The sequence below is a fragment of the Fusarium solani genome (assembly GCF_023522795.1).
Source record: "Fusarium solani strain SB1 chromosome Unknown bctg00000013, whole genome shotgun sequence".
Lineage (NCBI taxonomy): Eukaryota > Fungi > Ascomycota > Sordariomycetes > Hypocreales > Nectriaceae > Fusarium > Fusarium solani.
The window spans coordinates 625,543-639,970 of NW_027072145.1; the positions used below are offsets into that span (position 1 = coordinate 625,543).

Here is a 14,428-nt window from a genome sequence, read left to right on the forward strand (position 1 = left end):
ACGCGCATGAGGCTGTTGAGGGCACGATGGAGGAACCCTTTGGTCACCAGCCCTTCCAGGTCCTCTTTAAGCGAAGCCTATCTGGGCTTTCTGAAATTCTGTGGTCCGCTAGGCCGGTTGGACCACGCGGAGAGGAGGAGTCAGATAGTGTGCAGGATCAATTCGAATTGGAAGGGGGTCTCTAACCCTACCTCCCGATGTGTTAGATCCTCAAGCGCCAAGGCGTGGATAGGGCCAATTTGGAGACTTCTCTATGTAACATGACGTTCTCAAAGGAAATTTCCAGTCTAGAATCCCTTTGAGTGTGTGAGTATATGACAAGACATTTAGTGAGGCTAGCGCTGGGCGTCTCTAGTCGTGGCACATTATATGCAAGGAGTTGTTGTCAGATCTCAATTGGCTCCTCATTAGACCCATGACCAACGTTGATACCCAACCCACACCAACTATGTCTATTTGATATGTAGTACGGTCGCCTTACCTATCAAGTCTTTGGAGGTGATGTCATCTAATAGCCATTCGTGCCCAAGGTTCTTTGTGTCCCGAGATATCAGACAAAGAAGAGGGGGTCAAGCCATATTGGATGTCACAGATAATAGCCTCTCGCAGAACCAAGCCGCCCAGAAGCATGCCATACCTCCGACTACTCTTTGGCCGATTAAGAGGCTTACTATCAAAGTCCGGGGTCAACTAGCCTGCCCAGCTACTATCCAAGTCTCAGGAGGCAAGATTAGTTCCATGGATACTGAGACAAGAGGCCTTGGGCTATGCCCCTTCTCACAGTCAAGTTCGCGCTACCCTCTTGAGGCAACAAGGCCGGGAAAGGCCTATCGGTGTACACTGGCTAGCCAGGTTCATAAAACGTCGTCCAAAGATCAAGGTAAAGGTAGTAAAACGTCAGGAGGCTGCGAGATTCAAATTCTATTACCCTAATGGCCGTCAATTAGTACTTTGATATCCGGGAGGGCGAGTATGGCTGGATCAAGCCTGAGAACACTGTTAATGTTGATGAGGGCGGTTTTATGGCTGGATTTGGTGAGTATTTATAATTTTTGTCGTAAAACACTAATACATTCCGAATCTAGGCCTAGATTGCTTGGCTATCGGAAGTAGCGATCCCAAGAGGAAGGCCTTCCACAAAGGCTCTCAGTCACGCGCTTAGACTAGCTTGTGACGGTCGAGGTTCCCAACGTAGTAAACCGTAACCGAATTGGTTTATGTTGGCAATTGTAACGGGGCGTAACGTACTGAGCGTAGGGTGGCGGATCACGTCTGATAATATCAAGTATTCTTGAGTAATCAAGTTGTATTGAAAGCTAGAGAGCCAAGTGGAAATAGGAAATGTGCAAATGAGCGACTTTATATACTACATCTCTTTTGCGGGAGCGACGTTGAAAAGTCGCTCCTTCCTCCAGGAGCGATGTTGAAAAGTCGCTCCTGCGTATTGGAGCGATACAGGGTGTCGCTCCTTCCATGATTGGTTGCTTAACTGGGGTCACGTGCAAGGGGCAGTGGCGAGTTCTCGTGTGACGGGGTTGTAACATAGCTTTATCGAAGCCGTGACTGCAGATAGCCGCCTTCTAAAACCAGGGATTATTTTCAAAGGAAAAGATCTTCAGAAACAGTGCTTTATCAATAAGTTCAAGAAGATAGCTGACTGGTATTATGTCACTGAGAAGGGCTGGACATGATGAAGCAACACTGCGGGAGTAGAAGGTGTTATGTTGTTGAAAGGTCTAAGTTACATGTATCTGAGAGGAGCACAGCTCCTTACATATTATCCACATCCCAGCCACCAGCAGGTCGGACCATCTTAGTCATACGGTCTCAACAGGACAGTAATATCGCTGTGTCAGACAATTGGCTCCACAGGGATCATTGATGCCACCAGTCAATTGATGAGAATTATCTGAAGAACAAAGGAAATTGAACAGCCATGTGTTCAGGCACAGCTATTTAAGCTCATGTCGTTAGGATTGGAATCCTTGATGCGACAAGCTAGATGTGAAACCGGATACACGACCCCAAAGTACGGGCCGCGTTTCATATCCAGTCGCACGAACCTAGTGGTGATATGCGACATGGTACGTTAGTCGCGGGGGAAATCCTCGCGAGTCTAAGTCGAGGATAAACTGAATAATGATCTGGCCCTCTAGATCAGATAGTCTCCGTGAGTTAGGGACAATATCGCGTCGAGACTCAATGCCTTTCTGCCATCAACGTAGCCTTCGCTCATCGACCTTGTAGATACCAGCAGTGCGTCGGGTGCTTACTTTTGAGTCATTTTGAAGGGCTTGAAGGGTAAGAAGGGTATTTGTCTCGGTATTGAATTGTGGCATGCTTGGTTGTTGAGGATCAATTGATCAAATGAAAAGACGAGAGGTTGAGGGATTTTTGCGGCGCTCGCTTATAATGTAGGTTATCGGCTCTCATATTGTAAACAAAACAATATTGGTGAGAGAGAGACTAGATCACCAAGATTAATTGGCAGTCATACGCTCTAATTCTCTGAAACTATGAACTATCATTCCGACAGGCGGACTTCTGAACTGTTTTGAACTGAACGCCAGTGCTTCACCAGATGATTAGTGAATGAACCTGGGCGCTGGTAGTTTTTCACCTTTCCCTTATCGCATAAAGGACAGTTGTAGAAACCTTCAGAGTTCCTTAGCCCATTGAACTCAGGAACCAGACCTCTTCGTCCTAAATATTCCTTTAGATAATCGACGAGCGGCCCAGGAAGTTTATAAGCCCAATGGTTTAAGTCGAGTGATTCTGACTCGCTTAGGATTTGTAGAGCAGGATGCATGGGTGCGCATAACGGTGTTGCTTTCTCGAGGCCTGAATTGTTTGGCCTAACTTCGTTGAACCGTGAAGGTGCTGACGCACTTGCATGGACAGCAGCTCGACCTTGACCAGTCGACAAGCAATCCTGACCAACTGGCAATGAGACAGTGCCAAGTAATGGACTGCTTGCCGCGTTGGGGTTTGCCAGCTGCGATATAGTAGCTGAGTTACTCCACTGATGGGTAGACATGGCATGGAATGTCGTGTCTTGCCCTCTAGGAGGAAGAATCGGTGGTAAGGCGCACGCATTCGGTGGCGGCTGTGACATCGATAAGACTCTTGTAGAGTCAGTGCTGATATGGCCCCGGTTTAGGGGTCGAGTTGGTGGAAGAGCAGGAAGAGGTTGAAGTGGCGCACGATTCGACGCTGGGCCTTCTGACAAGGTAGAGCTGTAACCGGACGATAGACCCTGTAAAATTAGTTGAAGATTTGGTATTGGAGAATGCTGAGCATGGTCCTGTGGTTGTTCATCCATTATACGACATGCCACTGGCTCGGCGCCCTGGTTTCGGGGGGTTTCTGACGCAGCTTTTGCGATATGTGCTGGCTGAGAATGTCTTAACTCAGTTGACCCGGATAGTGCAGAAGGTTCGGCTTCACAATGGTCGTCAGATATGAGCGGCGTTGACCTGCTGTCTCGTACTGGCGCCGGCGAACGCAGGGTATTAAGTGCAGCCTGTGCGAGAGCGGATACTTGATGCGATACTCGAGACGATATGATAGCCGCGCTGTTGACACGATCTCCGGCCCCTTCTTTCGCGGCGAGAGAGTCTCGTTCTGATGTGCTCGTGGCATGCTCGAATCCATCTATGGCTTGGTTCGTCCTTGCGGAGGTCTCAGGCCTCGTCACACTCAAGATCTGGCCGGGATGCTCTTCCATTTGAGTTCCATTTACCGGGTTGATTTCGCATTGAGTATCAGAATGGTCGTTTCTTGGTATCTCTTGGAGAGGTTCAGGGCTTTGCTCCAGCTCTCTCATGCCGCCTGGCAACGAAGTCTGGCCATCAGGAGCGGATGTGGTGGAACGCGACTGTGCTGTACATGGCGCCAGCTCAGCCGGATGCGCGGCTTCGTGATTATCCTGATTTGGATCTGGGGAAGGTCTTGGATGAGCGTGCTGCTCTGCATGTGGTGATAAGCTGTAAGCAGAACTGTACGCGCAAGTCCCTATGGGAACATACCGTTGAATGAATCGGTTCTGTCCACGCCTGAACTTGCGACGATGACCTCCGCTTGTTGCGGCGCTGCACGGTCTCTTAGGAATTTCCGCATTGATTGAAAATGCGGAACCAGAGAAGACTGAGCAGCATTTATATCGAGGGTGCGCAAATCTTTGGCAGCTACCCAGCCCACTGCACTCTTGGCCGGGAAATCCTGCCCGTCAAAGTACATGACGGGAAACTCACGCTCTCTGATAGATATTTCGCCATCTCTGTATCCTTCCCGCCACCTAAAACAATTGGTCTGGTTATCATAGTCATAACATCCTGGCACGTCCTCCGCTAGACCTAAATCTTGAAGAGTGTTTCGGACGCCAATGTTCTCCAGCTCTGTCAGGGGGAGGAGGAGGACGGCCAACCATTCCTTAGACTTCTCCCAGAACGCAAGATATACGTCGCCAGGTCTTGGGTCTATAATGCCGTTGAAATCTTGATCGCGTTGCCGACTACTATCGCCATGATGTCGCCTTCGACTCTGCCTGGTGGGTCTATGAGAAGGCGAGATTTTTTCCCGTAGGGGCCTATTGTGAGCAGCACCCTGCTCGTGTTCCCTTCGCAATGCTTTCAGAGCTATTGTGTTGTTCTTGTCAGCCAGGGTCTCGTTGCAATCAAGAACCTGAACTCCAAGTTGCTCGATAACTTCGGCGGGCTCTTTCGACAGCCGGCCATGCTCTCCACCAGCCAGGTGGGCCGTAGCGCTCTCGATCGCTTTGTCTTTAAAAGTGAGACCATGCTTGTCGCATCGAAGAATGTACCATGCACCGTCGTCTGCTGGAAACCTAACGATGACATGTTTGGTTGCAGCAGACCCGTTCTGAAAGACTTCCTCAAAGTGGATCGTCTTCATCACTTCTCTATGAGGCTCTGTGCGATCGGCCCGGTGGCGTTTCTGTCTTGTTGACAAGCCAGATGGACTTTCCTTTCGTTTTTCCTATATGCGTCAGCTAACGATCCTGTCAATCCCGGTGCAGAAGAGGCTCACGGGACAGACGCGAATGACACTTCCCGTCCTTGGAGCAGATATATGCAACCGTGAAGTCCTGACCTCTCGCTGAGTAGCTTCACTTGGCGTAGTCAAAGAAGTTTCCAGGCCATCGGAAGAGCCACCATGACCACTTTCGGACGGCTGCTGGTTCGGAAGTGTTCGCAGCGACTTCTCTACCTGGGACCATCCTATTGTCCCGATCAGATCGTCGCAAAGGCTCTCCATTGCTGCATGTAATTGTTGATCATAAGCTTTTTCATCTTCCTTGAAGGTCGCGTTGTATGTGATTTCCAGTTCTTTCAACTGGCCACCGTGATCTTCGATCTCGCGTTGAAGTCCAGACGCTTCCGGTGAATGGGGGTTTGCTAGAAGGCGATCCCACGCCTGAGCAAGGCTGGCCCGCACAGCTGCTGCCTTCTCCTCATAGATCTCATGTGGCGATTTAATCGCTTCGAATTCGAGGCTGCATCGTGCGACAATCTCTTTGATGTCGTTCAATTTGCGCAGACATTCCCTTGTCGTCATTTTGGCCTTGGCTTCACGCAGTGACTCAATATCAGCTGCGACGCCCACTGAGCTATGATCTCTAGAGCGAGAGCACGGGCGATGGCATGAATTGAGTCCGCTAGACCGCTTAAACGCACGTGTGCCAGGAACCGGTCGTCACCTGTCTGATAGACAGGGGGTCGATTGAACGTGTTGTCGGGATCGGCAGAAGTGAAGTTCAGGTTTCAAGGTCAGCAGAGGGGCCGACGCTTGTGGGGCGAGGTTGTTGGCCAGACACCATGTTCAAACGAGTCGAGTGGGCGGCTAAACAACGTACTAGTCACCAAGTACGGATACATATCGGGTAATCTAGCCCCGCACCATCCCTCGGTGCATCACTTTGTCAGACAGTAGGTGTTCGGTCCATCGATCCCAGCTCAGTGTATTCGTGTTGTGTTGTTGTTTTTTGTGTCTGCCCCTGAATGATCTACTGTTTCTGTGCGTAACCTCAGGACCCCTGACACGCACGTGACACCCGAGCATATGCCTTCTGTTCAACTGTTTTCCCCACAGGATGGCTGGCCCGTTCTATCATGGTCAGTTGAGAATAACATGGTAGCAGTCATGTGACCCATCTAGTCTCATTTCGGCTGACGAGGCATGTTTCACGGCGCCACACGGTCAACCTGAATCTGTTCAACCCGACTTACGCATCACCTCTTTCCATCGGAAAAACCTGATATTCCAGTCCCTTCCATGCCCACGGTATTGATTTTACCACCAGAAGTGCTGCAGCAGGTAGAGTAACCATGCCATCAAGATGTGGTCCAGCTCAATGCTTAGGTTCAGCGCAGATCCTGTTGCATGTCCACGACGGCCTTAGGCAGCGTCAATTTGGTGGATTCGAGTCTCCGCCGCGTCGCTACGAACTCAAAGGAATCGACTTTCGTAAGAATCTGTCATCTCTACGCTTAGTTAATCGTGCGTTTTGTGATCTTGTTACGCCGTTGCTGTTCCAGCATGTCGCCATCAGCTTCGACAGCGGCATAGACCGTCTTCGGGCAATATCGAAAAGCCCACTGCGCCGCCTGGTCCGTCGCCTTGACTTATGCGTCAAACTCCGTCCTGTATCTGGTTTCGAAAGTTACTGGGCGGCTATAGAGGATGAAACGGACGAATATCTGGCCTATCTCAAGCGGCTGGCCATCGTTATTCATACAGCTTTACCACGGTTCTCTGAGGTCAAGGTCCTGAAGCTTGACTTTGTCGATATTCCGTACGATGACATCGATTGGGAAGAGAACACTACGGACTTGTTTGAATCACTGGCTACAGCTGTGCGAAGATCTGAACTTGATAAGTTGGATGAACTTGACCTTTGGCTGCCTCTCGCTTTCGATTTCGGTTACTTTCTGGACAATGAAGACGCAGATGATTGTTCATCAAAGCCGCTTTTTCGACGGCTTCGATATCTTGACCTTCGATACGAACAATCTACCGAAGAAGGAGAGGGTATAGAGTTCCGCTGGATGTACCCAAACCAAGAGTACGACAAGTACATTCGAAAACTGCTACCGCTTGCACCAAATATATGTGCTCTGTGGCTTCAAGGATCAGATGCCTTGATGCTTGATCGATCAGCATTCTCCCCCTCGCACCGTCTACGATCGTTGAACTTGGAGAGCCTGTCAATGACTGGCGACGCCTTCTGTACGATTGTCCATCAATCTATGGAAACCCTTGAACAGGTCGTCGTAAGGGGCGTCTACCTGGAGTCCGGAAGATGGAAGAAAATTCTCTTGGAGATGTGTAAGCTTCCACTCCTTACGCACTTTTACATTAAAACTTGCGGTTATCAAGCAGAGGGGGAAAGTGCACACTTCAATCCATCAGATTTGGGATCGCGCCCGGAGGACTCAATAATAGAGACTACTGAAAGTGATGATCTCGATGCTTGGCGAGCTTTGTTAAAGCGGCTGCGAGAGAACAAGCTTCGGATTCATGGGATCGATTATTCGGAAGAAGACGAGTTGGAAGACCTGAGAGCCGAAAGAGAAGAGATCGAATGAGGCAAGATTTACTGAACGCTGTGGTTAAGAAGATGGTTGCTGGCTGGTCAGATACTGAGCCGTCTGATACCGAGACGAGTGATTTAGAGGCATCTGACACAGGTTAAGTTCGTCATGAGCCATTCGATCATGTAAATTGCCATGAGGTAGATATCTTTCTTATATGGAGGCTATTGCTTTTACCGTTTTGTATTATCATTTGGGATAATCGATAATAACATTCAAGACTCGATACTTAGTATCTTCAACTCGAGGTTCCATTCTACCCACTTTCCCACCGTTACAGTGCCCACAAGGTAGATAAAGCAGCCATCTCGACAGCTCCCACAACGACTGCCACCCGTGAGAGATGAGCAGTATTGCTCGTTTTCTTGCTTCCTTTTCGGCCAGGGATTGGATGCTGCAGGCTATGACACCTGTTGCCCAGTAAACTTATCGTTCTCATTATACCGCACTATTTTCGAGACAGGATGAGGGGTGCCTCTGGGACGAGTCAGCGACGGCGTCGAACAGGCTGCCGACTCAATCTACCTCTGAGGCTGGCAGCATTATTGGAAGAGGCTGGATAACATTGATGAGAGTATCATGGTCACTGGTTGCCTCGGGCTTTCAAATAAATAAATAAAATAAAAGCGAGTATCTAATTTGATTTGATTTGGAGATAAAAATTATTGATTTGATTTGGATCGATTTGGATCTTATTTGGATAACGTACATGATAAGCAAGTGGATCAAGCATACTGTGCACTAAAAGTAGAGATTTCTAAGCTTAATTAAAATAGCGATAAAAAAGCTATAAGCTTAAAAAATGTGATTTTAGCTATTTAATTACTGAATAAACTATATATATTTTTTTTTAGATTTTTAGAAAAACTTCTTTATAGAGAAATAACTATTTACACAGTGTAAATTGAGTTTTTTAGAAACTAGCTTACTAAGATTTTTATAAAAATATATAAAATTTAATACTAGTAGCGTATTATATAATATAATTAAACTTTTAATTTTAGATATTTTAGGCTTAGCTTGATTTTCTTAGAAATTTTTAAACTAATTTTATATTATGTGTAAATCCCACTATAGGGCAAATTGATCCACTTGCTTGTCTGATCCACTTGCTTGTCATGTACGTTATCCGGATAACCTCACTTTTCTTTTAAGATGATTCACATTAAGCGGCTCCTATGATGTCCGCTTTCAGCCGGCCTCTCTGAGCCGTCAACATCTATCCGGCTAGGCTAAATATTCGCTCTGGCTCAGAAGACATGGCTGGAATGTAAAAGTGTTGAGACCGTATGACTAAGGTGGTCCGATCTGCTGATGGCTGGGATGTGGATACTATGTAAGGGGCTGTGCTCCTCTCAAACGTATGTAACTTAGACCTTTTAACATTACCGACAATTATTCGCTTCATCACGTACTCAAGCTCAAACTTAGCCAGCCGCTCTTCGAATGACTTTTCGTCTGGGGAAGCCACAATCGAGTGCCAAAAACGCATAGAACTCATCCCACGCTTTGCCTTCTGCCTGCTCTATTGCTTGGCCAACCTTCGATGCAAAGAACGGACGGCAGTGCTGAAGGACTGCCTTGTTAACATGCCAGAGGCAAAGTAGTGCTTTAGAGGAAGAGAACCAGATCGCAGCAGCATTCATCGGCGCCAGGTCTCGCAGGTACTGATGGGCCATGAGGATCAAATGAGCGCTTAATTTTCTATCTAAAGGAGCGACGAGAGTCGGTCTCATATACCTATGTTCAGTCTGCCGATCTCATAGGCAGCAGGCTGTTGCCTGATGCTAGTTGTGGTGTAGCGTTCACGATGGTTATGATCCTTGCCCCTGACATCTCGAAACAGATGCAGGCCCCAGAATGTGGCACATCGCCTCGGCCTGGGTGTCTCGACGACAGTTTTGAAAGAACGCAACCAGAAGTTCATTGAGGCGGCACGTAAGCTGCGTGATTCAGCAGAGCACATTCCGCCTTGAGCCGCTGGGGCAAGGGTTTTAAATAGGATATATATTCCAGTGGCGAAGCAACATGGAGAAGTAAAGGTGGGAAGTGCAAGACTACAGCGAAAAATTGCTGAGGCAAAATCCTGCGTCTAGACATAGAGTGTGATTAACCTCCTCGCCAGGCCTCACGTCGGATAGAGGATGCCCTTGGGGAATCGTGGCGTGATGGAGCACGCCGTCATACTCCATCTTGGCAATGTCCTTGTGGCCCACGGGGCTGATGCTTAAGGAGCTTGTGTTGTTGGAGGGGAGGATTGAAGTGGGCACGCTGGTTGGGATATAGCCAGTGCTATAGTTGTCGGCTGATGGCGATGGACTCGAGGCTTTGGAGGGGACGGGGCAGGGGACGGTGCTCGCCCAGGATTCGCAGTTGTTGGGTTGAGGGACGTATTGTTGGCTGTAGTCCGGGAGGGAGTTGCAGTCGTCAGAGAACGATGATCCTCGAGGGCTAGGAATGGCATCGCTACCAGTACTGGGGTTTCCGTCGCAGACTGTTGACGTTAACAAGAGCTCGTTTGGCATTAAGAGCTGTCATGGAGTTATACCTGGAACACAATAAGGTGATGACGTCATTGGCACTTCCCTGCTCTCCTTGAGTCGCATCAGCTCTTCCTCGAGCGCCTTGTTGCGGCGCAACAGCTCTTGGACGGTCTGGTTGCGGCTCTGCATGCTCTTACGCTCCTCCAACTCGCGCTCCAACCGCTCGATGTGCTCCTTGGTGCGGGCGCGGATAACCCTCTGGGCTTCTCGATCGTTTGCTCTCTTGCGGGCGAGTTGTGAGGGAGTAAGGGTAGAAACACTTGGTGCACCTGAATAATGTTGTGTTAGTATAGTAGTAGTAGGACTGTCTTGCGTTGCTTTGCTTCTGTCTACTACAACGCGCTGTAGGCCCATGACGTGGGAACAATGAAGCAAGCCTAACAAGCAAAGGGAAAAAGCAACATACCCTTTCGTTTAGGCCTGGGAGGCCCTGCTGAAGATGGCCGTGTCATGTTAATTGTATGTGATGAGGCGGGAGAGATAGGCCGACTACAGGGAGTAGTGGAAGAGGACGGCGACGAGAATGCCGCGTTGATGCTGACGACCCCCTTCATTTTACTATTCGCGGCCCCAACGTCTCTCTGTATGTGATTATCGATGGTGGTAGCGAGCCGTGACCTTCAATGATGAACTTATGTTAAATTCGGCCATGCGTAGTGGGATATAAATTATAAAGAATCTGTTTCGCCCCGTCTCTTATACAAAGGATCATTTGCGGTCGCTCCTGAAGTCTACTTAACGCATGATCGTAGGTTTCCGCCAAGACAACACCATCACGGCGTGCTGTGCCACATAGCGGGCCCTCGAGTTGATGATATAATCGTGGCTCAGCCACAATCGTTGACGAAGTTTTGCCTCAAGACGTGCGCAGTTGTGAATGGTGGTCTGATACGGTATTCTAGACGGTGCTCCCCAAATGTGCGAATATTGTGGGGTAAAGTGGCTGTGCTACATCAGCTAACCAACCCCCCGTCACTGCCGTAGTTCAGCATTATCTAGACAAATGTGAGCCACCAACACCGGTGCATGCATGACGCCATTCTTCCACCACCATCCTGATTTTCACTGCGTGAGAAGCTCACTCAACTCACAAGTAGCACAGGATAAAGCGCATTTTCTACACGGCTCTTGAGTGAGAAGTATTTGAGGCAGAGCCACTTCAAATTCAATTAAGCATGTCGGATGAGACGAACGTCATTGTATTTGCCACAGATTACCGCGTAGGAGGCCTCAGGAGACAGAGGCGGCGGGTTTTGTGAGCCATTTACTTTGCTCCAAGGCCATGGAGTGATGTGCGTCGCTGCAGAGGAACCCAATTTCGTTTGCGATTTCTTTCCACCTTACGGAAACTTGGTTCCGCTCCCACGGGGGGTCCATTGACTAGGAAAGGGGGCCCTGACAGCTACGCCTTGCGCCGGCTGCTTCCTGGAAATTAATTTTGTGTGGGAAATTTTTTGGCGCTTGCATGACAAGGGTCAGCCGGCAATTAAACCGAGCACCAGCCGGCAATTACCAGTTTGATTCCTACGAGCGGCGAAGCAAAAAGCGTGTAAGAATATGGAACTGATATCTGCGATTTGATTGATACTGATACAGCTTTGTAGAAATGTATGATTGTGAGATTGTGGATGCGTTTGCCTTGCGATGTCCTTTTGATGGTTATCAAGTGACAGGGTTGCAGAGCATGCGTTGTACCGCCGTGACCAATAAGAACACGATTAGACTTGGGAAGCACAGAGGTGGCTGCAGACCATCAGTCTTGTTATGCTCAGCTTGAAGAAAGTAAACATGAAATAAGGAGTTAGATGAGTTATTAATACGGAGAAGCAGCCGGGGTATGTTGGGTAAAAAATTTTGATATTTGAGTCTCGAAAGCCATACGCAATGGATTCCTTCGCACACGTGCCGGAATACCGGCTTCTCAGTTGCCGCTCTTGTCTGATTATGGTAACTCGACGACGTATCAAAAACCATCTTCAGTGAGCGACTATAGGGAATAGTAAACTAACAATTGCCTTAGCGTACACCTTCTCATCGATCGCCAATGACACCGAGTTCGCGCAGGCAAGGGCACCGATGCCAATTATCGTTGCGGTGGAGCGGACGTCGGGACAGCTTCAGATCGCGGACAATTCCACCATTGTAGAATTCAACCCATGGGAAATGGGGTCCTACGATCCGGGACTTGCCGCCTTTGCGCCTCTGAGATATGTCGGCTCCGACTTCGAGAACGGTACCATCAAACGGGATGGAGAATGCACCGCTGGGGTCGATAACGCCGGGTTTGTCATGGGGACCTCATCGTCACTGTTTAACCAGGCATTCTTACAGATCGGCAAGGCTGAGAATGTTCCAGAATTCTTATTTGAGGCCATAAACAACACGCTAGCGGATATTGGCGAAGAGAATAGGGACATCGCCAGCTGGCTCAATCCGTTCTACAAATACAATCCCAGGAACAACTCAAACGCGGACAGCACGGCCCTGACGCTCGTCGATGGTGGCGAGGACTTGCAAAACATTCCCCTGCATCCATTGATATTATCTGACCGACAAGTGGATGTCATCTTTGCCGTTGACGGCTCCGCTGACACTGAGACTCGCTGGCCGAACGGCACGGCCCTTGTGGCAACGTATCAGAGATCCAAGGAGGGCGTCTCGACCCAAAATAGCGAGTTCCCAAAGGTTCCAGATCAAAACACGTTCATCAATCTGGGCCTAAACAAGCGTCCGACATTCTTCGGGTGCGACACGGACACCAACTCCTCGTTAGGCCCGCTGATTGTCTATCTCCCCAACGCGCCGTATACATATCAGTCCAACTTCACGACCTTTGACCTCGAATATAGTTATACGGAGCGGAACGAGATCATTCGCAACTGATATAATGCCGCAACCATGGGTAACGGCACAGTAGACTCTAACTGGCCCGCCTGTGTAGGTTGTGCGGTGTTGGCACGCAGCCTGGTCCGCACAGGTACGGATATGCCATCTAAATGTGTAGACTGCTTTGAACGATACTGTTGGAACGGTACGACGAACTCGACGACACCGGGTATATACGAGCCAGAGCAGATCATTACCAGTGGCGTAAGGCACCAAGAGCCGTTTATGAGGGCGATAGGAGCTAGTGTGTTGGTCGTTTTCATGGTGCTGTACATGTGATTTGAGTAACTGGAAATGGGAGAATATGATGACAACTGTCGCGATGGCTCTGGTGGACTGTATAATCTCTCTGGTGCGCAAGGCGAAATCCGGTACATTAGGTACATGAACTGATCTGGCGGGATGCCAGTCCGAGTCACTCTCTTCCGTGCATTCTTAGTTCAGTCTGGCTGGCCCTTCGTTCCCTGGGAATTCTCCAATTACAAACTTGTTATGATAGATCTTGTTAACCACCAAATAGAGTTGGGTGTTACCAGTTGTGGCTTTTTTTCTCAGCGGACTCCTCAGTATGCCCTAGCCCAGGTTATACTGTAGTGGTAGGCACTGTAGACTGGGTGTTTGCCGCGCCATTCTGCCCTTCGACTCTCTGCTCGTAGCCATGCGCTTGAGGATGACCTCTTAAAAGGGCAAGAATTATTAGTCCACAATCCGAATCACGCAATATTTTATGCCTAAGGGGACTTACTTAATGAGTTTTTCCGCCTGATGCTTAATATCGCGCCTTGTCTCCTCGAGCTTGATGTAAGTATGGAAGACATATATCCCCTAGAGGTAGTTGCGTCAATTTCTTCCACCTTCTTGTATGTATAGGACGAATATAGGGAAAAGACTCACGAGAATGCCACTCGTTAAGTGGAGGAACCACGCGATGAATGAGAAGGCCAGGACCGTCCTCCACTGCGCGCATCCTGCCCCATCGATGGTCACTGTCCCAATGGGGCCGACTCGCCAGAAACGACCCCAATAGTAGCCCCAATAGTCGTAATACCAGCGTGCAGAGCACGTGTGACTACCCGTTCTCTGTTCAAAGTGAGTTTTGCAGTTAGTACCAGTCGGTGGTCTTCGCCAAGGAATAGCATAAAAATGGGAGGGGGAGCCATTACGGTCTGAAGCAGGCAGTATGCCACAAGCCACATCACAAACAGTATAAAGTCAAATGGGAATCCCAAAAAGAGAGATTTGAATGGTGGACAAAAAAGAACGAGTAGACAATACCGATGCCCACGACGACCATGGCATAGATGATCCGTCCATCGGCTTCCGCCTGCGGGATGCTAATGAGATAACAGAAGCGAGAGAGAATTCCAAGGACAATCACAGCGCAGG

General features: G+C 48.9%; 4 protein-coding genes across 4 annotated transcripts; 2 read left to right on the forward strand and 2 right to left on the reverse strand.

Annotated features, from left to right (window-relative positions):
• Positions 1-2,524: 2,524 nt before the first annotated feature.
• Positions 2,525-5,577, reverse strand: MRS44_017100 (uncharacterized protein; the record flags this gene model as incomplete). Its single annotated transcript, XM_065617608.1, has 3 exons — positions 2,525-3,969; positions 4,029-4,998; positions 5,050-5,577. 3 exons carry the CDS (start codon positions 5,575-5,577, stop codon positions 2,525-2,527), a joined length of 2,943 nt encoding a protein of 980 aa, XP_065473680.1.
• Positions 5,578-6,347: 770 nt separating this feature from the next.
• On the forward strand, positions 6,348-7,607 carry MRS44_017101 (uncharacterized protein; the record flags this gene model as incomplete). Its single annotated transcript, XM_046280249.2, has 1 exon — positions 6,348-7,607. One exon carries the CDS (start codon positions 6,348-6,350, stop codon positions 7,605-7,607), a length of 1,260 nt encoding a protein of 419 aa, XP_046127018.2.
• A 1,433-nt stretch (positions 7,608-9,040) lies between these two features.
• Positions 9,041-10,608, reverse strand: MRS44_017102 (uncharacterized protein; the record flags this gene model as incomplete). The annotated part of the gene is made up of 5 exons (XM_046282450.2): positions 9,041-9,222; positions 9,354-9,556; positions 9,801-10,107; positions 10,162-10,425; positions 10,563-10,608. 5 exons carry the CDS (start codon positions 10,606-10,608, stop codon positions 9,041-9,043), a joined length of 1,002 nt encoding a protein of 333 aa, XP_046127019.2.
• A 1,432-nt stretch (positions 10,609-12,040) lies between these two features.
• On the forward strand, positions 12,041-13,039 carry MRS44_017103 (uncharacterized protein; the record flags this gene model as incomplete). The annotated part of the gene is made up of 2 exons (XM_065617609.1): positions 12,041-12,116; positions 12,177-13,039. The coding sequence occupies 2 exons, from the start codon at positions 12,041-12,043 to the stop codon at positions 13,037-13,039; spliced, it is 939 nt and encodes a 312-aa protein (XP_065473681.1).
• Positions 13,040-14,428: the final 1,389 nt, after the last annotated feature.